At 37.3% G+C, this 26069-nt stretch overlaps 1 protein-coding gene across 6 annotated transcripts in view; it reads right to left on the bottom strand.

Moving 5' to 3' along the window:
* The window catches only part of PALS1 (protein associated with LIN7 1, MAGUK p55 family member), a 74438-nt gene that overhangs the window by 35455 nt on the left and 12914 nt on the right, over positions 1–26069 (bottom strand). For 2 of the 6 annotated variants that reach the window (XM_037125926.2, XM_053673383.1), the window contains exons 2-3: positions 14446–14527; positions 8472–9009 (exon numbers count right to left, since the gene is read on the bottom strand). In XM_037125926.2, the coding sequence (XP_036981821.2) occupies positions 8472–8838 (367 nt within the window). In that variant the 5' untranslated portion in view covers positions 8839–9009; positions 14446–14527. Of the gene's footprint in view, positions 1–8471; positions 9010–10785; positions 10977–14445; positions 14528–26069 lie in introns of all 6 variants that reach the window. The other 4 variants (XM_037125927.2, XM_037125929.2, XM_037125928.2 and 1 more) reach the window with 4 other exon arrangements.

Here is a 26069-nt window from a genome sequence, read left to right as displayed (position 1 = left end):
TGGTACTGTTCTATATCTGAAATTCAGGACAAAGAGACATTTGTAATTTTTCAATAATGTTGGTGATATTTCATTGTAAAAATGAGCTTCAGTGCAAGTGACTTTAGTCTGGCAACACTGATTGATGCAAATCTGGAGATAACTACTAAGAAAAGATAATTTCAGTGAAACAGTTTTTCTAAGAAAAAAAGTGTAAACAGGATTTAACAGAGGTGCCTGAAGTTCTAAAAGATGATAATTAACAAGTTTAATTGGTTTTAATGCTAACCTAGAAAACCTGAACCTTAAGCCCAGTTAAATTTGTTCGTGTTTCCTGTACCGACCTGGGACCGACATTCTCCCAGAACCCACTATTATGTGCTGGGCCATCAGCCTCGTGGGTTCAGCTGTGCTCTTCTGCTTTCTAGCCCTCATGTGTCTATAGAGCTTACTTCCCTGACTTCCGGAGTGAAAGACATTTCCAGTTTGACCCTGAGGATTGTTTAAAGAGGACTTTAAACTGTCCTCTAGGTATTCGGTAGAAACTCTTTCAAGTTTCCATCATCTTCTCTAACATTTCATGTAACACTTAAAATCTTTTGTTACTTATGTTAAAAGAGAGGACATACCACCTAAAGATAAACCATTCGTATTTGGCTTTGGGGTACAATTTATCGGATAACTACAAATGAAGTCCACAAATCTACCCCCTGAACTCTCTTGTCCTCGTTGGGCCCTCTCCTGGCAGCTAAAAATGTAAAAGAAAGGGGACTAAAATCAGCAACAGAAAGTAATCACCAACAGTTGCTCTGTCTGAAAATTCTATCTTCAAACACACAAGACTCCGGGCAGCCACGTGGGAGAAGGCTTTAGCTGTAAGGGTAAAACTACCCAGGGAAGCTGAGGAATCTCCATCTCTTGAGATCTTTAAAGCAACGGAGATGACCATCTACCCTGCATTAGCTTTGCTTAATTTTACTTATTGCTATCATTTACCCCACATGAAAATGCTAGGCTATCATTAAGATTCTTCAATTCTGTTGTTTAAATAATATCGATTCTTTTATAGCCTACACTCAGAAATTTCTAGATTTCAACCAACTTCATGACTTTTTTCTGAAACATTTTAAGATTTCTTCTTTCTCTAAACTTTAGAGTCAAACTGAATATTGAGATCAGGAACTCAATATTATAGAGTATGAGGAAATTACATCAGTTTCCAGCATATCTTATCTGCTGAATCAAAATTAGAACGTTCATTCAGAAAATCTTTCCTTAAATATGAGTAGTCTCTTCTTTTTTTTTTTTCTTTTTAAACTTAAGAATATAAAGTTTAGATCTCTGAACTTTGGGTTTTAGTGGACTAGGCCAAATTGAACTTATTAAAAATAAGCAGAAACTCATGAAAGAGCCTGAACAGTAATTACTCATTAACAAACTGGGTTACAAATTACAAACAAATACAAGTACATAAGCAAAAATAGTTGAGTGAGACAGCAGAACCAAAACCTTACCCCCAAGTGTGATAAGACTACGGAAAGTGTCACTGACGTGACTACAGTTCAATCAAGTACAAAAGCTTCATGATTTTTCTCTGGATGAAACTGAAATGGGTTCACTATGAGGAAAAAAACCCACTCCAAATACGGAGTCAGAATACCTGGGGCCTTCTTACGGCTTCACCATTTATTTAGTTGCATTGTCACTGGACAACCCACTTCAAGTCTCTGAGCCTTTTTACAAAATGAGGGGGTTTGACTAGGATAGTATAGCTCAAACTTTTGTTGGCAATCCATTAAAAAAACATTTTTTTATTTCGCAACCCAGTATACACATACCTCTTGAAATGAAAAATTAATGAATACTTATATGCAATATAATACACTTTAATATTTCCTATTTTATTCTAGTTCTTAATTACTGGTTGATAGGATAGCAAAAATTAAATGACATGTAATAACAATGACAAGGATGTAGAGAAACTGGAACCCTCACACACTGCTGGTGAGAATGTAAATTAGTGCAGACACTGTGGAAGATATGGCAGTTAAATAAGAAGTTAAACACAGAATTATCATATGATTCAGCAATTCCCCTCCTAAGCATATATCCAAAAGAATTAAAAATAGGTCTTCAAAGCCCTGGCTGGTGTAGCTCAGTGGACTGAGCGTGGGCCGCGAACCAGACAATCGTGGTTCGATTCCCAGTCAGGGCACATGCCGGGGTTGCAGGCTGGTTCCCTGCAGGCCAGTTCCCAGCAGGCCAGTTCCCAGCAGGGGACGCACGAAAGGCAACCGTACATTGATGTTTCTCTCCCTCTCTCCTTCCCTTCCCCTCTAAAGATAAATAAATAAAATCTTAAAAAAAAAAAAAAAGTAGATGTGAAGTTTGACAACTTTAAAAAAAAAATAGGTCTTCAAACAAAAGTCCTATAGCCCTGGCCACAGTTGGTTGGAATGTTGTCCTTTACACCAGAAGGCTGTGGGTTTGACTGCCAGTTAAGGCACATACTGAGGTTGCGGGTTTGATCCCTAGTCAGGGCATGTATGTTTCTCTCTCCCTCTCTTTCCTCCTCTCTCTCTAAAATCAATGAACATATCCTCAAGTGAGGATTAAAAAAATTTTTTTTTAATCTTTTTAGGGAAGGGCAGATAAAGTGCTTCTCAGATAAGGTCAAATTGGAAGAATTCATCATCGCCAAGCTCTTATTACATGAAATGTTAAAGGGACTTATCTAAGAAAAAGAAGATAAAAAATATAAACAGTGAAAGGACAGAAAACTCACAGTTATTAACAACCACACCTAAAATAAAAGCAAACTAAAAGGACAGCTAGATCAGAAGCAGAACCACAGAAATGGAGATCACATGGAGGGGTAGCAACAGGGGAGTGGGAGAAGGAGAAGGGGGGAGAAGGTACAGAAAATAAGTAACATAGATGGTAGGTAGAAAACAGACAGGGGGAGGGTAAGATTAGTATGGGAAATATAGAATCTAAAGAACTTGTGATACATGGACATAAACTAAAAGGGGGGAATGGGGACAGGGGGTGTGCAGGGTGGAGGGGAATGAAGGGGGGAATGGAACAACTGTAATGGCATAATCAATAAAATATATTAAAAAGAAACAAACACAATAATAAACTTTTAAAATATTGACAAAAAAATTTTACATAAAGATTCATAGCAGTACTATTCCCAATAGCCAAAAGGTAGAACAACCCAAATGTTCCATCAATAGATGAATGGATAAAGAGAAAAGTGGTTTATCCATACAATGAACTGTTATCCAGCTATAAAAATACTGGTTCATGCTACAACACAGTTGAAACTTGGGAACATTATGCTATGTGAAAAAAAGCCAGTCACAAAAGGTCACATACTTTGTGATTCAGTTATATGAATGAAATGTCTCAAATAAAGAAACCCACAGACAGAAGGGTTGTCAGAGTTAGGGGAGGGGAGACTATGAAGTGATTGCTACCGGATATGGTTTGTCTTTTGGGGGTAATGAAACCCCCCTCTGGTATTATATAGCAGTGATGGGTACAAAATCTTGTGAATATGCTAAAAACTCATGAACCATACATTTTATAAGAGTGGATTTTATGACATGTGAAATACATCTTAATGAGCTGGCTATTTAAAAAATGAAATTAAAAATTATTATTTAAGATCCACAAATTAGTTTCACGGGCTAGAAAATTAGATGATCTCTATGGTGGCTTCTGGTTCCTACAAGAGTTAAACTTGAGCCCTGGCTGGTGTAGCTCAGTGGATTGAGCGGGGGCCTGCGAACCAGACAATCGCGGTTCGAATCCCAGTCAGGGCACATACCAGGGTTGCAGGCAGGTTCCCTGCAGGCCAGTTCCCAGCAGGGGACGCACAAAAGGCAACCATACATTGATGTTTCTCTCCCTCTCTCCTTCCCTTCCCCTCTAAAGATAAATAAATAAAATTAAAAAAAAAAAAAGAGTTAAACTTGAGTCAAACCTACATTGTGCCAAATGCTTATGAACACTTTCTCCCTTGGTCATCAAGAGAATCCTAAAACTGAGGCTCAGAAAAGTGAAGTAACGTCTCCAAGTCAACAGCAACTAAGTTTAGATAAAAAGTAAACTCTAATCTGATTCCAGACATCCCCTGTGCCTTACAATATGCAACGATGTCATGCGTTTCTAAACATAAAAAGTCAAGTCTTTGAAAGAGGAATAAAATTAAAATGTACTATTACTTATTAGGTGAAATTAAGTTTTGATGTATTGTGTCAAAGACGGAATGGCGTAGCAATTAATCATTTTTTCAGTAGAATTATGTGTAGTTAACAACCAAGCATTACATGACTACACTTATATTCTAATAAATTTTTAAAATCTTTCTTTAATTTAATTTTAGATTTGCTCTCAATTTGGCAATCTTAAAAATGAGAAAAATTTCAAATGGTGCCAACATTTTATACATTAAGCCTAATACCAATAGGTCTGTTCATTTCACTTCCAGAAAGAAAAAATAAAGTCCCTCAAAGAATGGCTAATACAGTGTGAAAATATCTACAGTACCTATAGCAGTTGAGTATAAATTTAATGGTAAGAATAACTAATTTCTCAGGAGTAGGCTCACCTTAAGGTATATTGCAAGTAAAATTGTTTGTTGGCTTTAAATGAACTTTATTTTAAAGCCAATATTAAAAGAAGTTTGTCACAGTCCATCAATATTTCAGAATATGCCACAATCAATCAAAAGTCAAACACTGTCAGAAATAAATGTGGAAGAGATATTTTACTTTATAATGTCAAACACAAAAGTGCCTTTGACTTAACAGTTTGAATATTCAGAACTATCTCGCAAAAAATATGTAGACACTAATCAATATTGAAACATGCTATTATTAATATTATAAAAATATTCTATTCATAGTTTTCTTCTCCTTGGTGTGTTTTTAAAATTTTTTCTTCACATTAATAGCATGTGAAGAAATGGTGTAAATAAAAAATGAGTATTTTTTATTCATTCAAAAAATGAATATGTACACCATTTCTTATGGTGTAAATAAAACAGCTCCTAATCACAAATTTCAGCAGTCTGTTTATTAACCACAAAACAGACAGCTTACCATGTGTGTGTATGGTGGTTGAGTGTGCCTTGCGTAAACTCTTCTCAGAGATGCAGTAATCATACAGTCACATATATGACAGACTGCAGTGTTTGACTTTATTTCCTTTAAATATTGTCTATTGTATTTACTTGTCCACAACTGTGGCCCAAAATTACTTATTTGTGGACACAAAAACCAGCGCAGTGAAATCTATAATCTAGACATTTCTGAGAATGACTCTGCTCTACCTCACCCCACTTTAACTTGCATTCGGTTCTTCTCTTAGGATTTCTCTCTCAAGATTGTTTATGAATGAAACTAGACAATGATATTTTATTTGTAGCAAGTTTTGATAACTCATGCCAATTTCACAGAAGGCGTCCCCAATATATCAAAATTCTCTATAATTTATAATACTAATATTAATTACTATTTGGAATTAGTTCAAAAATATTTTGAATATGTCAAAATTGTTTATACTTAATAATACTATTATTAAATTATTCATTTGAATTAAGTTCCCACATCACTATTTTCTAATTTCTAATAAGGTTCTGAGTGCTTTTAAACAAGAAAATGCAATTTATACTTTCTGAATATTTTCTGTCAAATCCATCCGGAAACTTTTTCACGTTTGTGACTTGTGTATTTATTTAACAAATTTAGCATAGAGTTTACTCTGTAACAGATACTACTTATTCTAAGTGTGTTAGAAAACTATACCTACTTACCTTATGCACATTTCTAGAGTCTGAAAATTCAAGGCACACGCACACTCACACTAGGAGAGCTGTCATCAGTGCATTCTGGGTGGGAATGTGAAATGGTGCATCTGCTTTGGGGAACTGTAGGGTGGTTCCTCCCTCCCTGCACCTCTGGTACTGCGCAGTGCCACATTTATAACTCCTTTCAATAAACACCACCACCCAGCCCATTAAAGTACCTAACCTTTCCAATTACATTTTCGGGTCTTGAAAAATTCTTTTCTCTACTCACAGATCAATGATGTCACCTGGAAACTGAAGGCTCCCTCTGAAAGAAATAAATCAGCCGCCCCATTCTTTCCTCAATTAAAATAAGGCTGCTGCTGGCTGTAAAAAGGGCTGAGAAACCGTCTCCTGGCATGTGTGTGTGTGTGTTAATCACTGGCAGAGAGACACATGTGACTTTAAGGGAGTATGTCTGACGTAGTATGATGTGTTGGCAAATTAAGAATAGGAAAAGAATGTTTCTTACAAAGCTATTAAACTTCATTTTAAAATAAAAACTTAAAAATGAGTATATCCAAACACTAAAGCTTTGATCAATAGTAACGTTTAACTTTAACCATTAACTTTTCATGGTTCCTACAATTAATACATTTGTGTTGAGTATATTAACATTAAATCTATAACTTACTTCTCAACATACTAATATTCTCCTATCCAAAAAATGAATTAGACACCTAGTACTACATTTCAAATTACTTTAAAATATGTAAAACAGCCTTAAATTCAAGGATTGCACAAAGGTATTTTTACCAGCTACCATGAACTGCAAGTTGGAAGAATATATAGCTGTTTTTTAATCTATACTTGTAGATAAGTTAGCCGCCAACATACAAACAGAAAGAGAAAAAGGCAAAAAAAAAAATTAAGAGAAATGATCTGCAGTTTTCTTGCTTAGGCAAATAAACAAATTAATTAATTCCAAAGTGAATCTGGCTTAAGCTAAATTTGTTTCTTTACTGAGGTTACATGAATATTAATTTATTAGATGGACATTTACGCCTGATCTAAGTAGAGCAAATGGACAAATAATACAGTACTCTTAAGGTAATTTAATGGAAAAACAGAAGAATCTTCCAGGCTTGGGCTAGATGTATTACAGTGTAAACTTTTCCCAAGCCACAGAGAATACTGGACAGAATATTTTAATTTTAAAAAATGGGGTGGTGAGAAATGAGAGCCAGTTAGAAATAATCGGGAAATATTTTTCCTCTAACAAAACTATTCAGAAAAAAAGGAACATAAAATTCCTTCAGATAATGTATCAGAAAACATGTCATCTTTTGCTTTCACTATTGACACCTGAAGGCATTCAGCAGATTTCACTATCGCTGAACACGTCAATGTTTCTTCAAACACCAGAGAAGCACGTACATTGCTTTCTGTCAACTATTGTGGGTCCTCAATAAATTTGCAGCAAAGAAAGGAAGCAGATGATGTGGTGTAGAAGAAACTGCTCAAGATTTAGAATATGGAGACTTAGAGGGAAGCAAATCCAGTACATAGGTACCTTCAGGAAAACCAGAAAAAGGCAGTCCTCCTCTTGGTAGCCAGAGCTCTGGACCAGTGAGTGGAGAACAGACAGGATGCCAGTCTCCGCCCGAACCCTCTCTGCTCTGTATAATATACCGACTCCATATCCAGAACAGGGGAATTCTAATTTGGCTCCACCACTTATAAGCGGAGTCTTAAACAGGTGATTTAACTGAGGTTCGATTTATTTATCTCCAAAATGGCAATTACAAAGCCCTGTTAACAGGACTACTGTGGATGTGACATAAAATGGTGTTTGTTATGGCATTCAAGGGAATACAAATTAACGTACACTCTTAACACTAGTTCAGTGCCCCTCTTGTGTGTGCAGGAAGGAAGGGCGATAAGTTTGATAATCAAAAACTCTTAAGTTTTCGCCCTGGCTGGTGTAGCTCAGTGGATTGAACGTGGGCCTGCAAACCGGTTCCCAGCAGGGGACGCACAAAAGGCAACCATACATTGATATTTCTCTCCCTCTCTTCTTCCCTTCCCCTCTAAAGATAAATAAATAAAATCTAAAAAAAAAACCAAAAACAAAAAACCCCACTAAGTTTGGAAATTTACACTTGATACTAATCTCTATTGTAGACTCATAATGCATGTTAGCATTCTAAAGGCTCTAAGAAGTCCTGTAATGAGAAGCTGTTTAACATATTCAACCCACGTGCTCTTAAAATTTATTTGATCACAGAACATTTTTTGTTTGTATCTATTAAAATCTCATAGCACTAGCTTCCCCCACCCCCTCGAATGGTATTAGAATAGACAGCACAGGGTAGAGTGGAATTTTGAGCCATGTTTTATGTGTATAATGCCATACAAACAGCATCAGTTCTTCGTAATGACATTGTTTTAAGATACAGATATTAATTTTATTACTATTTTACAAACTTTAATGAAATCAGAAGTTCAAAATCTAAAAATTGCTTGAGTAATTTTGATATAAAAGCTTGAGTTTGAAATAAAAGGTGAATTTCAAGGCTTTAAATTTAAAGTTTAAGAATTTTATATTCTTTTATACTCCTCTGCCATCCTATACACATTTATGTTAAGACAACAGAAACAAAGCAGAATATTTTCTATTATTGTTTTTACTTACCTAGTATTTTCACAGCATAATGAGGACTTTCTAAGACAATTCCTTCCTCTGTATCAAATATAGGGTTATCTATTCCAGTCTTTGGAGGAATTTGAGCTAGTTTCTTAAGTCTCATGGAAGAATTAAGGTCAAGTTCTTGTTTTTTCCCTTCTTCCTCTCGCCTACGCCTCATGTCCTCCTGTTGTTGCCGAATACGCTCCAGCTGTGCACTTCGACGTACGGGCATCATCCTGGAGCCCAAATCTCCAGGGCAGTCAACAGCCATCTCTCGGTGCTTCTGATGTTCCTCTGGTGATGCAAGATCGACACTTTTTACTTCGCTGTCTGATTCCTCAGTAACATGCCCATTCATATGGGATGTTGTCATGGTTAGCTATAAAAACCTGTACCACTTTTATATATCAATTTTTCCTATAAAGCCAATCTCTTGATTCTGTAGTATAAAATCCATGTTACTTCAAAAAAAAAACAAAAACAAAAAACCAAAAACTTCTCCCATCACATAATAATGCTATGAAAATGTATCCATGAAGGAAATCTAAGAGGAAAGATGGGGAGAAAAAGTATAAGAATTACAATATAAAAAACTTCACATAACCCACTTCTAATCCCTATATACAATATAGAACATATCCTATAAGTACATAATATTAGATTAAGTACTTTCTGTTGCCCTACAAAGTATTTTCCTTTCATTTTATAGACATTGCTGAGAAATTCAAGGTGTCACCCCTCTTCCCCCCAAAATAAGTTTCCTCCCAAGAATCTGAAACACATTGTTATTTTACAGCTGAGAAAAACAATATATTAGAAGGTTTAGCAAAATTAGAAGATAAGAAAGTTTGGGTGCTGGTTTAGTAGAGAATAGGTTGCTTAAGGTATAAAGATACTTTAATCATCTTTGTATAACTGTCTCAACACAGTACTTTACACTCAATTAATACACATGAGATTAAAATAACTGCCTTGTTAATTTCTAAAAAAAAAAAAACCTGGCAGCATGTCATGTTGGTGGCTCAAACGAGGTAAAGGCTAGGGGATCCACTTTTAGGAGTTTATAAAATGAAGATACCCAGTGAAAAAGAAACTTTAATTAGCAGCTAAGGCACCTACGGGGTAAAACCACATTTTATCTCACCGTAGTGAGAAAAAGACCATGTAGGTTATCAGTGTATAACTTGGTCACACTAACAAAAGAATTAGGATTAATTCTTTATGAAGTGCATTCAGAGAAAAATGGTAGCCGTTACCACTGGAAAACATTTTAAAGCCATACTATATAGAAAATAAGAAGAACATACTGGACTCAGAGGCCAGAAAACGGAATTTTAATTCTGGCTCTGACATTTCCTCTAGAGAGCTTCATGATCTAAGACTAGTCAGTCTCTCTCTCTGAACCTCAGACTCCTTTGGAAAATGAATTCACAGATTTGTTCTGAGTTTTAAATGATAATATGTGCAAGTTTTTAAATAAAAATATATTTATATTAATTCTTAGTATTAATTTAATTCTTTTAAAAATCCTTCAGTATATTTTAGACAAGAAAAATATTTTGCTTTATGACACTGGCTTTTCATCAAGCCATTTCTTGAGCATACAAAGGCAGATTGTTTATATATGTGAAAACCCACACATTAAATCTAATTAGTTTTCTTTTTTCTCAAGACTTTAAAAATATTTACAATAATAAACCTATTACCTCCTTGACTTGAACACCATTTCAGTGAACAGGTTTGTTAGAGCACATGCCTACTAAGCAAAAGCTGAGTTTTCAGACAAAATTCCAAATGCCAGCCAAACTTCTGTCAAACATCTTGCCACAGACTGAACACAAACCCACCTAAACGATCAGGAAAATCACTAGAACCAACCACCAGGAAAAGACATACAAACTACATGAGTCACTGGCATTATACTTCACAAGAATTTTGGGAGATTTTTCAGTCTTCTATCCAAATCTTATCTTCTTTCTATATAACCATGTAATTTACACATAAATACTTTATTATCATAAGATTGCCTTCACTTTCACTAAAATAACAGCCACTGGAATTACACTGGGAAATTCTTAATTTATGCAAATGCAAATTCAGCTTATTTGAAGTTTTCATTACGAGCAAGCAGAAATTTATGTAAGAGTTACTGTAGTTCTGTTCTTAATTTTAAAAATGTAGGCGTGTACATATTTCCAGAAAGTTAAAACTCTCAACTTTATTTACAATATTTACTGAATATTAAAATCAAATTTAATAATGTATTTTTTACTTTATAAGACAGTCTACAAAAATTATTATCTGAAGCTAAAACTGTCACCTTAAAAACCGTAAGACTATGTCCACATTCACTACGCCAGATCATGGGGGGCGGACTGGGCCAGGTGACCTGGGTAAGAGTTCCCATGCTTATCTCTCTGGATCTGGCCTTTGACTCCCGGCACAACTTCTGCGACCTGGTATTAATTCACTTAAAATCCCATTTTGGTCGATTCCCTTGGAGTGTTCAGTCTACCAGGAGAGACAGCAAGGCAAATAAATGAATGATTATTCTTCCCCAGTGGTTTCTCCTCATTACATTCTAAACTCGTTCAGACAGGTGTCATGTCTTATTTTTATATCCCCCAGAGCCTAACAATATACATGTAACAAGGAAATGCACAATAAATACCTGCTCAACTAAACTTAGAAATGTCATAAATTCAAAGAGGATTCACAAAGGACTCTAAAACTTTGTGGTGAGGGATCACAGCAAATACTCAAAAGATAAGGATGTATTTGAGAGGCATTTCAAAGAACTAAATTTAGCCAGGTGGAAGAGACTGTTCCAGGCAGAGGAAATCACAAGACCAACAAGAAGATGGGGTATGAGAGTATGGCACTTTCAAAAAGCAGAACAGAATGCAATAAGGCTGAATGGGACAATGGGAGCATGTCATACATGAATAATGATAAAAGTGGAGAGGCAAGCAGGGGTCCGGACCGAGAAGGGTTTAAGAGCTAAAGACTTTGATCTTTATCCTGAAAGTAGTAAAACTTATTACAGGAGTTAAAGCAAGAGATGGCAATAATCACATGCACTCTTAGAGAAATATAACTCTGGTGAAGTGCATAGGATTGACTAAAGGGTGACAATGAGATCAGTTTAAAGGCAACTGTAAGAAACGTGGTTCTGAGCTAAGAGTGAAATTAAGAAAAGTTATATTAAAGAAATATGTAAATTACAGAAGTACTAGAACTTGGTGTGTATTTCATGCAGCAGGGCAAGAAGAAGAAAACAAAGAAATAGTAACAGTAGTAACCACAACTACAATATTTACTGAGCCCTTACATGCTGCACAGTATTGCAAGTGCTACACAGTACTCACTCATTTAATCCTCATCGCAACTATAAAAGTATGTACGAATATGCCTGTTTTGTAGATGAGGAATGAAGGTGAAAGTGGGCGCTGAAGACAGGATGGAGAAATAAGGAAGACGCCACCAAAAAGGCAGGAACAGGAAAGGTGTAAGAAAGTATATATAAGGCAAGTTTAACTAAAGCCATCAGCTCGTACAACAGGATAGTGGCTAGAAACTTTGGGTTCAATTTAAGAACGACGGTCTTAAATATAAGTCCTTAATACTCAAGACAGTAGAAAAGCTATCAAAGATTTAGAGAAGAGGGGTGATCTGCACACAACTTTAACTGAGCATTTACACCTGGCTAGGTACTACGATTACAGAGACAAGATCCCTGCCTATTAGTTTACCTGCCAAAATGTCCTACATTAATTTAGAAATTATTGTGTCCAGAATTAAACTCGTATTTCCCTTTAATCCTCTCCTCCATTTCCTCCATTCTCAAGTCTAATTAATGCCACTCTACCCACCTAGTTACCCAAGACAGCAGAATGCTTAGAACAGAACCAGTTCAGACTGCCTAGGATCTAATGCCTGACTACCCTCCTTTCCCCTCTGGATTTCCATGACTCCCCAACTGGATATGTAACTCTTCGGAAATTCCACAATCCCGGTCACATCTCTGATCAAACTGGATTGCAACTACTTGTATCACTATCTGCCTATCAAACTAGAAGCCCTTAGAGGTCAGGACATGGACTGACTTGTCTCTGGACCTGCGACACTGCACAGCACAGGGCCAAGCAAACAGGAGGCTTCAGGATATGACTCCAGATGGTGTGACTTCAGGGCCACTATCTTTGGGTCTCCAGGTGGATGGCAATGTCATTAACCAAGACCGAGAGACTACAGGAGAGGGAGAATTAGGAGGGGTGAGAAATGAAATGGTCCTATGGGTTTAGTCTGGGACACTAATTGCACAGTGACTCTAGATCACACAGGTAAATGACAGGTAAATGATCCAATTTGCAGGGACCTGTCTTAGTCTCTACAAGGATCTCTACAGCCAGGATATCCAGTAAGAGATAAATGCTAAATTAAGTATATGAGCAAATCACTACTGTTTAGAACCTCTGATAGCTTTCATATTACCTACAGAATAGAGTTCGAAATCACAAGGTAAACCCCAACTTTCTAACTGTATCGTTTACTATGTTCCTGCACAAGCCTTTTAAGTTAGCTTCCTCACCTGTGCCTGTCCCATATCTTTTTTTCTTCCTGCCTAAATGCCTTATGAACTACAAAATAGGAACTGATTCTCCTTTCCTCTTCTGCCTTCAAGATCTACTACAAACCCTTATTCCCTGGGTAAATTTTTCCAGACCACCGTGGTTATAATCTTACCATACAACGCTCCACATATAACTCCCCTCACAAGTTAATTCATGAAGGCCATGAAAGATTCAAAAAAGGTCTTCTAGAGTCAGAAACATTATGCTATGTGCTACAGTTTCAAAATTAAGATGGATGGATGGATGGATGGATGGATGGATGGATGGAAGGAAGGAAGGAAGGAAGGAAGGAAGGCAGGAAGGCCTTTGTTTGACAATTTAGAAGCTGGTAATGACTGAACTAGAGAATTACCTCCTTTTATGTAAGTAAGAGGCTGCCTTACGCAGACAACAGTTATAAGTTTCTATTCCTCTTTTCTGCCCTGGCTGGTGTGGCTCAGTGGACTGAGTGCCAGCCTGTGAATCAAAGGGTCTCGGGTTCCATTCCCAGTCAGGATGTATGCCTACACTGGGTCCTGGGTTGGGGGCATGTGAGAGGCAAAACACATCGATGTTTCTCTCCCTCTCTCCTTCCCTTCCCCTCTCTCTAAAAATAAATAAATAAAATCTTTTAAAAAGTATTCCTCTTTTCTCAATACTCTAATTATAAATAATGCATTTCTTAAATGCCTTAAAAGCCCATATTTCAAATCCTCATCAGAGTCCCAGCTCATACCCCTCCCTCCCTGGTGGAAGAAAAACTGAAGAAAAAATTTAAAAACCAACCAGAAGTCTTTACATAGTCCACAAGACAAGAAAATGAATTTTCAGGTTGGCAGGCCAAAACTGTTTCAACATTAACTTCAAACTAGTGGGGAAGAAAGGGCTTTGCCTATGTGAACCAGCTACATCTTACAGAAAAAGAGGCTAAATAAGCTTCAATAAATACAAATTACCGAAATTGGGGAGTGTGAAATAGCACGAGGAATAGTGGCCCACTGAAAAACTGACACCAAGAAACAGAACCATTTGTGTGAGAGTTGAAAAACATGACAGCTTACAACGCAGGAAGGCAATTTCCTATATAATCGGTATCCTACTTTTTAGACAGTGGAAAATGTAAAACATACACTTCATATGCATAAACATGGTTGGTCGACACCGGAGTCCAGAACTCTAGATTATTTTTTCCTATTTATCCTTCCTCCCCTTCTCCCACAAGTAATGCCCTTTGACCAGCAGCTGGGAAGTCTCATTAAGAGATCAGCATTCCTCTGACATTCTAAGAAGTTGGACTATTTGTTTCCATAGAAACAGCTTTTTCAACTAACATAAGATTCAGGCCAAGAATAGTGAAAAGAACTTACATTATGCAAATTGGAAAAACCTTGTCTACTATTCTTTTAGTTTCTCTTCTCTGGTTTTTCACAGAACTCAGGTTTTCTTACTCTGTAAAACAGAAAAGCGGCAATGAATCAAGTATAAAAGTCTGCAGTGTTTTCTAGAGAGAGGGAGTGGGAGGAAAAGATTAATTAAATATGATATCCAACTCTGCAGGTGGCTAGGATTTCTTAGTATAAAGTAGTAAAGATGCATCCCCTTCCAATCTCTAATGGTCATGCATTTAAAATCAGTATAAATTACCAGAAATCAGTGATGAGGAAGAGGTAAACACAACTGGGTTAAAAGTTCTTACAGATTATTTTTCATGACATTTCTTAACCTTTAGGTAAAAAGTCTCAAACAAAAATGCAGTGTTTTGTTTTTTGTTTTAACTGTAATTTCTGGATCAATTTTAAACATTATGAATAGTTTATGATGCCAATAAAATAAGCTTAGAAAATGAGAATCTGACAGATGGGAACCACAGCTAATTCAGAGGGGAAATGTTGATGCTACACTGGAGACCAAGACGGAAGAGGATCCTATGCTAATGAAGCTTACACTCCAGTAGGGCAGCAATTTTTCAACTGGGGTGCCACAAGAATTTTTAAAACGTGTAATGCCTATTTTTAAAAAGATTTTATTTAGTTTTAGAGTCAGGGGAAGGGAGAAAGGCAGGGAAAGAAACATTGACGCAAGAGAGAAACATCAACTGGGTTACCTTCCACATTCACCCAGGCCAGGGACTCAACCCGCACTCCATGTGTCCTGACTGGGAATCAAACCAGCGACCTTTCACTTTTTGGGACCACGCCCAACCAATTGAACCACACCAGTCAGGGTGTATTACCTGACTATTTAGTCAGGCACACTGACCTCTTTTCCCTTAGATTGTCAAATTAAAAATAATAATAACAGCCAACAGAACGATAGTTATCTGGTAGGAAAGAAGCAAAATTATACCTTTTTTTGGGTCAGACTGGCAAAAAAATAATGTTTTGGAGTGCTGCAGAATTGTAGTAATTAGTTTGATGTGCCATGAGATCACAAAGGTTGAAAATCACTGTGGTAGACTGGCAGAACAGCTGCAATGGATAGTAGCTACAGAAACTGTCAAGAGGAGGACCACTCCCCATCTGATTTACGGCTTAAAACCAGCAGAGACCGGCTGGATACAACATGGCGACTAATTTCACCTAACAGCAACCTCTAGCCTAATTATATGCTCACTGTAATATGTTAGCATGCTAAACAACACAACCTGTCGTGAAGCCAGGATCAAAAACAGAAAGCTCATATAAGAATACAAAATGGCCAATAGAGCTCCTCTGAGAAATTTCCACCCCTTTTCCAGGGGATCCTATTTCTCCCCCTCACTGAATATCCTAACCCCCAATTAAACGAATCCCAATAAAGGAAGCAGAGTCTGCTGAAGGAGGGTTGCTTGGTCTGTGGAGCAGCTCCCTCTCTGTCTCACTGCTTCACTAATAAGGTCGCTTTTACTTTAAACTCTATGCTGGGTCACATTTGAATTCTTTGCCATGCCAAGCCAAGAACCCACAGTGGGTGGCAGACTCTTTGGGTTCCCCACACCTCTGGAATACCTGCATCAATATAATATAGGCAGTGATGCTTAGAAGGGGCAGCACTAGATAATATGGTCAGGGAAGCCCTATTTTAGGAGAGACCTGAATGACAACAAAGTGAATGAGCTCTGAGAGCATCCAGAAATAAGTTTCCAGGTTGAGGGACTAGAAAGTACATTTCTATATGGATGTCACTAGGAATCTCGATTTCGATATACAGATGCTCCTCGACTTATGGTGGAGTCCCATTACAATAAACCCATAGTAAGCTGACAATATCCTAAGTTGAAAATGCATTTAATACCGCAGTGTTCACCCTCATGATCCCGTGGCTGCCTGGGAGCTAATGGCTTGTTGCCACTGCCCAGAAACATGAGGGAGTATAGTACCCCGTATACAGCTGGCCTGGGGAAAAAACCAAAATTCAAAATTTGAAGTACAGTTTCTACTAAACGCACACTGCTTTCACACCATCATAAAGGCGAAAAAACATAACTGGAACCACCATTAGTCAGGGACCATGTGCATCCCAAACTGACAACCTCTTTCCTACAATTAATTGTATCACCACCTCCAAGATCTTGATCTTTCTCAAGCCCTATTTATCCAATCAGCTGCCAAACTGATTTCACAAGGCTTTTAGAATCCACTGAATGGCGGCAGAGTATGCTGCTAGAGAAACTGTTAAGAAAATGAAAAGGTAAAAAAAATATTTGTGAAATATTTGCCAGCTATAACTACTCTTATGACTCAGTAAGTCAAATATCAACTTTTAAAAAATAGCGCAAGAGATCTGACCACTTCAACAAGGCAGACAGACAAATGGCAAAAATAATCACTTGGGGAGACATCTCAACATCATTAATCTTTAGAAAAATCCAAATTAAAGCCATGAGGTAGTGACATAAGAATAGAAAGAAATTGCTGGACTAGGATTGGGTCCAGAAATAAACTCTCAAATTTATAGGCAACCGATTTTTAAACAAAAATGCCAAGACTATTACATGGGGGAAAAACATTCTCTTCAACAAAGAGTGCTAGGACAACTGAGTATCCAAATAAAATGAGTGAGGTTGGACTCCTACCTCACACACCATATACAAAAATTAACTCAAAATGGATCAAAAACACAAATGTATGAACTAAAACCATAAAACTCTTAGAAGAATATACAAGTGGGAATCTTTATGACCCTGGATTAAGCAATCATTTAAGATAGGACACCAAAAGCACAAGCAACAACAGCAAAATAGATAAATTACTCATCATCAACATTAAAAAGTCTGTGCTTCGAAGGACATCATCAAAAAAGTGAAAAGACAATCCACAGAACTGGAGACAACTTACACATCATGTATCTGATCGGGGACTTGTATCATGTAACTCTGTAATAAAAAAATGAGCCCTGGCTGGTGTAACTCAGTCGGATGGGGTGCCATCCTGTAAAATGAAAGGTCTCGGGCTCAGTTCCCTGCCAGGGATGCGAGTTCAGTCCTCGGGCACAGTGCATGCAAGAAGCAACTGGTTGATGTTTCTCTCTCACATCGATGTTTCTCTCCCTGTCTCTAAAATTGGTAAGTGTATCTTTGGCCAAGGACTAAAAAAAAGAGAGAAACAGCCTGATTTAAAAATGGGAAGAGAACTTCCATACAGTTCTCCAAAGAAGATATACAAATGGCTGTTAGTAAGCACATGAAATGCATTATGGTCATCAGAGAAAAGCTCATCAAAACCACAAGACCTGTCAGAAGAGCAGTGTCACTAGGACAAGGAATAACGAGTGCTGGAGAGGATGTAGAGAAAAGGGAATCCTCGTGCGCTGTTGGTGGGAATGCAGACTAGTGCAGCCACTACGGAAAAACAGTATGGAGGTTCCTCGAAAATTTAAAAATAGAGCTGCCACATGATCCAGCAATTCTACTCCTGGGTGTTTGTCCAAAGAAAATGAAAACACTCATTTTAACAGCTATATGCACCCCTATATTCACTGCAGCATTTATTTACAATAACCAAGATTTGTTAATAATCTAAATATATGCCCATCAATGAATGAATAGAGAAAGAAGATGTGATATGATAAACACACTCACAAAATGGCACACTACTCAGACATTAAAAAAAAAGAAGAAAGAAATTTGCAACAGCATGGATGGGCCTGGAGGGAATCATGCTAAGTGAAATAAATCAGACAGAAAGACAAATGCTGTATGATTTCACTCATATGCAATCTTAAAACAACGAATGAACAAACAAGCAAACGAATCTCATATACGGACAACAGACTGGTCATTGCTGGGGACGGGGGGCAGTGTTGGGGCTTAGGCAAAATTGGTGAAGGGGATCAAGAGGTACAAACTTTCAGTATAAAAATAAGTAAGTCATGGGGATGTTATGTTCAGCATGGTTACTATAATCAATATATTGCAAATTTGAAAGCTGCTAAGAAAGTTTTATAACTTTGTTTTGGAACAGATGGTAAGACCTACTGTGGTGATCATTTTGCAATGTACAAAAATGTCAAATCATTATGCTGTACACCTAAAATTAATATAATATTGTATGTCAATTATACTTGAACTAAAAAAATGAGAAACCACTCAGCATCCACTAGGATGGCTAGGTACAAAAAGTGCCGATGACAATGCAGAGGAACTGTGGCGCCCTCATACAGTGCTAGTGGGCATGTCAAGTCATGCAGCGTCACTAGAAAACAGCATGGCAAGCTCTTAAAAAGCCAAACACAGAGCTAGCAATATTCTCCAGCAACTCCACTCACAGGTACATACCCAAGAGAAATGAAAACATATTTATATATAAAAACCTGCACAAAAATGTTCATAGCAGCATAATTCCTAATAGCACAAAATTAGGGGAAAATCCCAATGTCCATCAAGTGGTGAATAAAATGTTGTATATACATAATAAAATATCACTGAGCAATAAAAAGAAATAAAGTACTGGTACATGATATAACATATACGAACCCTGAAAACAGAGGTGAAAGAAGCCAGTCACAAAGGACCTCACATAGACTGCATGGTTCCAGTCATGAAATGTCTAGAACAGACAAACGTATAGAGAAAGACAGTAGATTAGTGGTTGTCTAGAGCTGGGGCTGTGTGGTTGGGGTACAGGGTTTTTTTTGTGTGTGTGTGGGGGGTGATGAAAATGTTTAAAATTAATTGTGGTGATCACTGAATAACTTTGAATATATATAAAGCCACTCTACACTTGAAATGGATGAACGGTATGGTATGTGAGTTGTGTCTCAATAAAGCTGTTAAAATATAGAATAAAATACCATTACGAACACAATAAAATAGCTAAAATTAAAAAGACTGATAGTACTAAGCCCTGGAGAGGTCGTGGAGAACTGAAATGCTCAGACAATACTGACCAGGACGTTGTAAAATAGCAGTTAGGCAGTTTTGTCAAACATTAAACATACAAGATATAATCCAGCGATTCCACACAAGAAAAAAAAACGTATTTTTATTTGTAAAAAATCACAAAGACTTGTGTGAAATATTCAAAGAAGTCTTGCGAATAACTTAAAATTGGACACAACCGAAATGTCCTTTAGCTGGTGAACAGATGAAATACAGAATACTACCAGTAATAAAAAAGAATGAACTAGTGATGATACGCGACAACACGGATGGCCTGCAAAACATGATGCCACACACAGAGCACACACTGCACGATTCCACATTTCCAGGAGAGGCAAGACGAGCGTGTCAGGGAAAGTGTTTGGTGGTTTCCTGGAACTGGGAGTGGGAGAGAAACTGGCCACAAAAAGATAAGGGAATTTTTTTTTAGGTGACCTAAGTGTAATAAAAATACCTTTCAGTGATATCTGCATGATGATAAAAATTACTAAAACTCAAACTGTACCCATAAAAGTTTTTAAAACTTATCAAATGGAACATTTAGGATTGGTGAATTTTTAACATATACCTACTGAGCTCATTTTAAATAGACACTTAAATTTGCATCTTATCACATGTAAATTAGAGGACTTCCGCCAAGATGGAGGCGTAGGTGGAAACACCTTGCGTCCGTTCACAACCAAATCTAAAAACAACAAAGTTTTAACAACAATAAACGCAAACAAACCACACAGAAAATTGACAATACAGAGTCCGAAAACAACGAAATGCTCAGCTAAACTGGTAAAAGGGGTGAAGCCAGCAGCGGAGTGGGTTGGCCAAAAATATCCCTGACCGGGGTGGTGCGCAAGCAGCCGAAGGCGCAGATCCCAGGTGCGGGCTAGCTACGGGCGCACACAGGGAAGAGGCGCGGCTGGCTGTCTGCGGTAGGTCGCGCATTTGCGTGCAGATAAACCAGTGAAGTGGCAAGCATTGAGACTGCACGGCGCAGGGTGGGGGGGCTCGCACATTTCCGCTGGGGTAAGAAGGCAGGGGTGAGCGGTGAGGCGGACTGAGCAAGTGGAGAGGACCGCCATTGCTCCCTCTCTGACCTCGCCCCCACATACAGCATCACAAACCAGTGACCTGGGTGGCCCCGCCCTGGTGAACACCTAAGGCTCCTCTCCTCATACATAACAGGCGTGGACGGATCAAAACATGGCTCAAGAACAACTCAGAGCCCCAGAGCCCATTAATCTAAGCGGTGAAGAAATAGCCAAACTTTCAGATGCACAGGTCAAAACACTGGTGATCAGGATGCTCACAGAACTGGTTGATTTTAGTCACAAATTAGAGGAACATATGAAGGCTAAACTAGTGGAAATGAATGGTAATGCATGGGAAACCAATAGTAATGGAAAGGAAACTGGGACTCAAATCAAGGGAGTAGACCAGAAGGAAGGAAAAAATGACCAAACAGAAAAGAATGAAGAAACAAGAATTCAAAAAAATGAGGAGAGGCTTAGGAACCTCCAGGACATCTTTAAATGTTCCAACATTCAAATTATAGGGGTACCAGAAGGGGAAGAGGAACAGTCACAAGTGGAAACCTTATTTGAACAAATCATAAAAGAGAACTTCCCCAATCTGGCAAAGGAAATAGACTTCCAGGAAATCCAGGAAGCTCAAACAGTCCCAAAGAAGTTGGACCCAAGAAGGAACACACCAAGGCACATCATTATTACATTTAGCCAAGATTCAAATGAAGGAGACAATCCTAGAAGCAGCAAGAGATAAGGGGACTGTCACCTACAAAGGAGTTCCCATCAGACTATTAGCTGATTTCTCAAAAGAGACCTTTCAGGCAGGAAGGGGCTGGAAAGAGGTATTCCAAGTCATGAAAACCAAAGACCTACAACCAAGATTGCTCTGTCCAGCAAAGTTTTCATCTAGAATAGAAGGACAGATAAAGTACTTCTCAGATAAAACCAAATTCAAGGAGTTCATCATCGCCAAGCCCTTATTATATGAAATGTTAAAGGGACTTACCTAAGAAAAAGAAGATAAAAAAGATGAACAGTGAAAGGACAGCAAACTCATAGTTATCAACAACCACACCTAAAACAAAAGCAAATTAAGAGGACAGCTAGATCAGGAGTGAACCATAGAAATGAAGATCATGTGAGGATTAGCAACAAGGGAGTGGGAGAAGGAGAAGGGGGGAGAAGGTACAGAAAATAAGTAGCATAGACAGTAGGTAGAAAATATATAGGGGGAAGGGTAAGAATAGTAGGGGAAATACAGAATCTAAAGAACTTGAGACATGTGTTCATGAACTAAAGGGGGGGGATGGTGAGGGAGGGGTGTGCAGGGTGGAGGGGAAAGGAGGGGAGAAATAGAATAAATGTAATGGCATAATCAATAAAAAGTGTTTTAAAAAAGAAAATATATGGACCTTTTATTCAGAAAAACAAACAAAAAAATTTGCATCTTATCACATGTAAATTATATTTCAACAAATTTTTTCAAAAGACCACTGTATATTCCAAAAACAAGTCATACACTGACATCACACAAGAAACCCGTTTACTCAATAAATGTTTAACTCAGTGCATACCTTTGTTTCCAGCAACAAATGTCATCATCTTCACAAAGCACGAACTTAGCTCTGCCTGAAAGTTAGTAAATCAAGTCTAAACTCAAACACAATTGGACTGGTTGTGCAAATTAGCTCAAAAGTTATTCCTGACAACAATTTAGATAAGACTATACAGACTCAACCAATAGTTAACTGAGAAACTAATTTTTCAATTATTCACAACTGGAGAATGGAAAATATTTTTAAAATATTTGAAGTAAACTGAAATTTTTTAACTCAATAGGTGCAATGCAAAAAAAATTAAGCTATTAACTGATGAATCAAACTCTTTACATTAACTAACTACTGTATATTTAGAATGTACCATGCCAGATAAGTTTGTAAAGAATAGAAGTAAAATTCCCTTAAGAAAAAAATTACAAAGTAAAAATCAAATAAAAAAAGCAAAAATTTCAAAGAGAAGCAGTGGTAACATACATTATGACTAACACCACATCAATCATCTGCCCTCACAGACAGCAAAAGAAAACACACCACCTTCTCAGATGTAACCTTTCAGAGAAAGCAGCTTTGAACATTCCTGGCAAAAACCATACATATTTAAAACACAACTGCAATAAAAAGATTTAGTCTGCAAGTTCCTATTCTCACACCACGATTCTAGGCCATAAAATTATCTTGAAACAGACAAACAAAAAGACAACATGGAAAACATGATGGAAAAATACTGCTGCTAATTTATAATCTACTAAACATCTATATCCTAAAATCCTCATTTAAGAAAACTTTAACAAAAATTTATTTACAAATATCCCCTTGACTCTTAAACTTTTGGATTCCAGTGGCTCTCGATCAAGGGTGACTCTTCCTTCCCTTGTCATCACCAGGAGAATTTGGACAACATCTGGACATATTTTTACTGTCAGGACTGGGTTGAGTGCTACTGGTATCTGTTGCACTTAGCAGAGGTCAGGAACACTGCTAAACATGCACAGGACAGCCCCCATATCAAGGAATTATCCAGTCAAAATGTCAATACCACTGACATTGAGAAACTCTGAGTCAAGCAAAGCAAACACTGGAACATCAACTAATCCCAAACTGAGGCATTTACCCACTCAATAATATTGAGGAAGTTTTTCACACGTTCAAGACAAACTTTAAATAAATAGCCCAGCTCCCTTGTTAACCACCTAGTGGTATTTTTGCTTATTGTGTTATGAGTCCTTTTCATGTACTGTTGGTTTCAAAATAATTAATAAATGCTGAGCCTAGAAGATCCTTAAAATCATCTAATCCAGTGTTCCTCAAAATGTTCAGGAAGGGACTTCGACGGTCATCTGGTAGTGGATGGGAAGAAGAGCAGGGCAGAAGCTCACTTTTTCTTTATAAGGTTCAAGGGAAAAATGTTCTACTCACTTAAATGTTTAAGTGACAAACTCTGACTTATTTAATGAATTCTTATTTTACACACGACAAAGGAAGGATCAGAAAATTTAAGTCACTTGCCAAGGTTACACAAATACTCAGTAGCAGAGATCAATAAACCCAGAAATGCAATGAAGCAATGACTGCCAACAGGATAGCAACAGTATAAACAGAATAAGAACTACTGCCAAATAAACCACTTTACACTGTGTACTGGAACCTGAGTGGGAAAGCAAGGCCAATTTTAGTAATATATCCCGCCTATAATAAGTCCCCCACCATTAAATGCTTACGATCTAGCCAGAGAGACAAAACATGCATATAACATAATAAATTAAGTAGCCACAGTAAGTGGCTCAGGCCCTGGCTGGCGTGGTTCAGTAAGTTGAGCACCAGCCTGCAAACGGAAAGGTTGCCAGTTAGATTCCCAATACGGGCACATGCCTGGGTTGCAGGCCAGGTCCTGAGTTTGAGATGTGAGAGAGGCAACCAATTGATGTTTCTCTTCCACACTGTTGTTTCTTTTTTCTCCTTCCCTTCTCCTCTCTCTAAAAAATAAAATCTTACAAAAAGAGAGTAGCCCAAACAAGACCAAAAATGTATAGACAAAACATATTTAACGACCACATTATTTACTATGTGCTAAACACAGAGCCACAACACTTAATGTTGTTAATCCTCAAACAATCCTACAACTTTAGGTACTCTTATTATCCCCAATGACAAGTAAGAAGACAGGTTTAAAGAAGCAAAGATTTTGCCCAAAGAGCACCTCTAAATAAATATTCAACAGTTGTAATAGGCATTCTGTGTATATGGTTTCACACCCTTATAACACGGTTTTTACAACATCCTTGTACAGCATTTTCCAGAGGATGAAAGTAGAATAATTACGTAAAAGGTCTGAGTAAGCAGTGACGGTGACAGTGGTAAACAGCAGAAGTAACAGCAATAGCACTACCTGCCAGGCAGAGTGCCAAGAATTTCACATATTATCATCTCATTCAATCCTTTCAACTCTTCAAAGTTGCCCTCAGTTTACGGATGTGGAAAACAAACGTGGAGAGGTTAAGTTGCTTCCCAAGGTCATAAACCTAAGTGGTAGAGTGGAGACTCATACCAAGTCTCTGACTCCAGAACAGCAGCTCTTTCCTCTTGCCACTATTTTTATTTAGTCTTATCCAATACTAAGAGAAGGAAAAAAAAAAAACTTCTATGGATTATGACAATTCTCAGTTCGGTGCCTTGAAGGGTACCTTTCTAAGCTTTTCCTTCACTTGTTCAGAGATATTCTCTTTTAAACAATGAAATCCTATAAAAAACACATTTGCAAATCTAATACCTAACAGCTGCTTCTTGCTTTTTTATACTTAAAATACAGCGTTGACCATAAGTACTCCCAGGAACCAATGGGACTGCATAATGAATCATCATTCACTGTTTTCTTTCACAAATTTGGATATTGCTGTATTAGACTAGTACCTTGCAGTATAAAGATGAGTTGGGAGAACACGAAATCATTCTGAAAACCAGATAATTAAGCTTCCTATATACTATATGTAATATTCTCTGAAATTAAAGTATTATTTGTTTTGGTTTGTTTAATTCAGTGGGAAAATTCTCCATTTGCTTACATTAAACACAAAGTTGAAGGTCTCTGGTGATATTTAAGACCACAAACTCATAGTAGGAATTGGTTAAAAGCCAAAGAGTATCAAAGATATCAAATAGTTGGTTACTCGAACTGCCCATTATCACCTCCAACAACTTCGTAATAAAAGATTAAATGAATCCAAAAGGTTAGTAAAGTTTTTTTTGAAAGGCACTGGGACAAAAGGTAATTTATAACATTTTGAACTGTGACATTTAAAAATTGGATTTTTAAATGTGTGGAATAAAGTTACTTGCAATATGGCTTTTCAGAACAGTGCTAACGATCAGGAATATATATGGCCTAGTTGCAGAACAAGAACAGTCTTGATAAGAACAGAGCCAATGTAAGAGATAGAAGATAAAGTCAGACTCTGAATACTAAGCTAAATTGTTTGAATTTCTCCTACAGGCAATGGGAAACTATGGGTTTGAGTTTTTTAAAAATGGCTTTTGTAGAAAGACAAATTTACTTTACACTGTTATCAGAGTTAACTAGGGGAAATATAAGTAGAGTAGCCAAGAGAGATAATAAAATGTTTTAATACTTTATGCATGGGAAGATAAAGGAAGTAGCAGAGGAACGAAAAGGGATAATTTCACACAATGGTTACTACAAAGGATGATTTGACAAGATTTAGAGACTGGGAGCTAAATATAATTCTAAAATACTGTGCACGACAATCGAGCCTCGGAGAAATTACAGGACCTTAAAATAGTATAATTCAGAGAATATGGATTTTCTCCCTGGGATGGAGAGAAGGGAGATGGGGAAAACTGTAAGGAAGAGAAGTTCTATTTTTGAAGTACTGCATTTAAAGTGAGAACGCTGACAGGTTGTTAATTTCTAGACAGGGAAACCAAAGAGAATAGGCTAGAAATGAAATTTGTAAGTAATTTACATATTCCTATCTTACATTTGTAAAGTTTTTCAGTTTCTACAGTAAATTCAAACATCTCATTTGATCTCCACAGTT

The sequence above is a fragment of the Artibeus jamaicensis genome, unplaced genomic scaffold, assembly GCF_021234435.1.
Source record: "Artibeus jamaicensis isolate MK-2021 breed Jamaican fruit bat unplaced genomic scaffold, CSHL_Jam_final contig_851, whole genome shotgun sequence".
Classification (NCBI taxonomy): Eukaryota; Metazoa; Chordata; class Mammalia; order Chiroptera; family Phyllostomidae; genus Artibeus; species Artibeus jamaicensis.
Note: the sequence above shows the minus strand (reverse complement) of the source record. Positions and strands in the feature narration are given on the sequence as shown.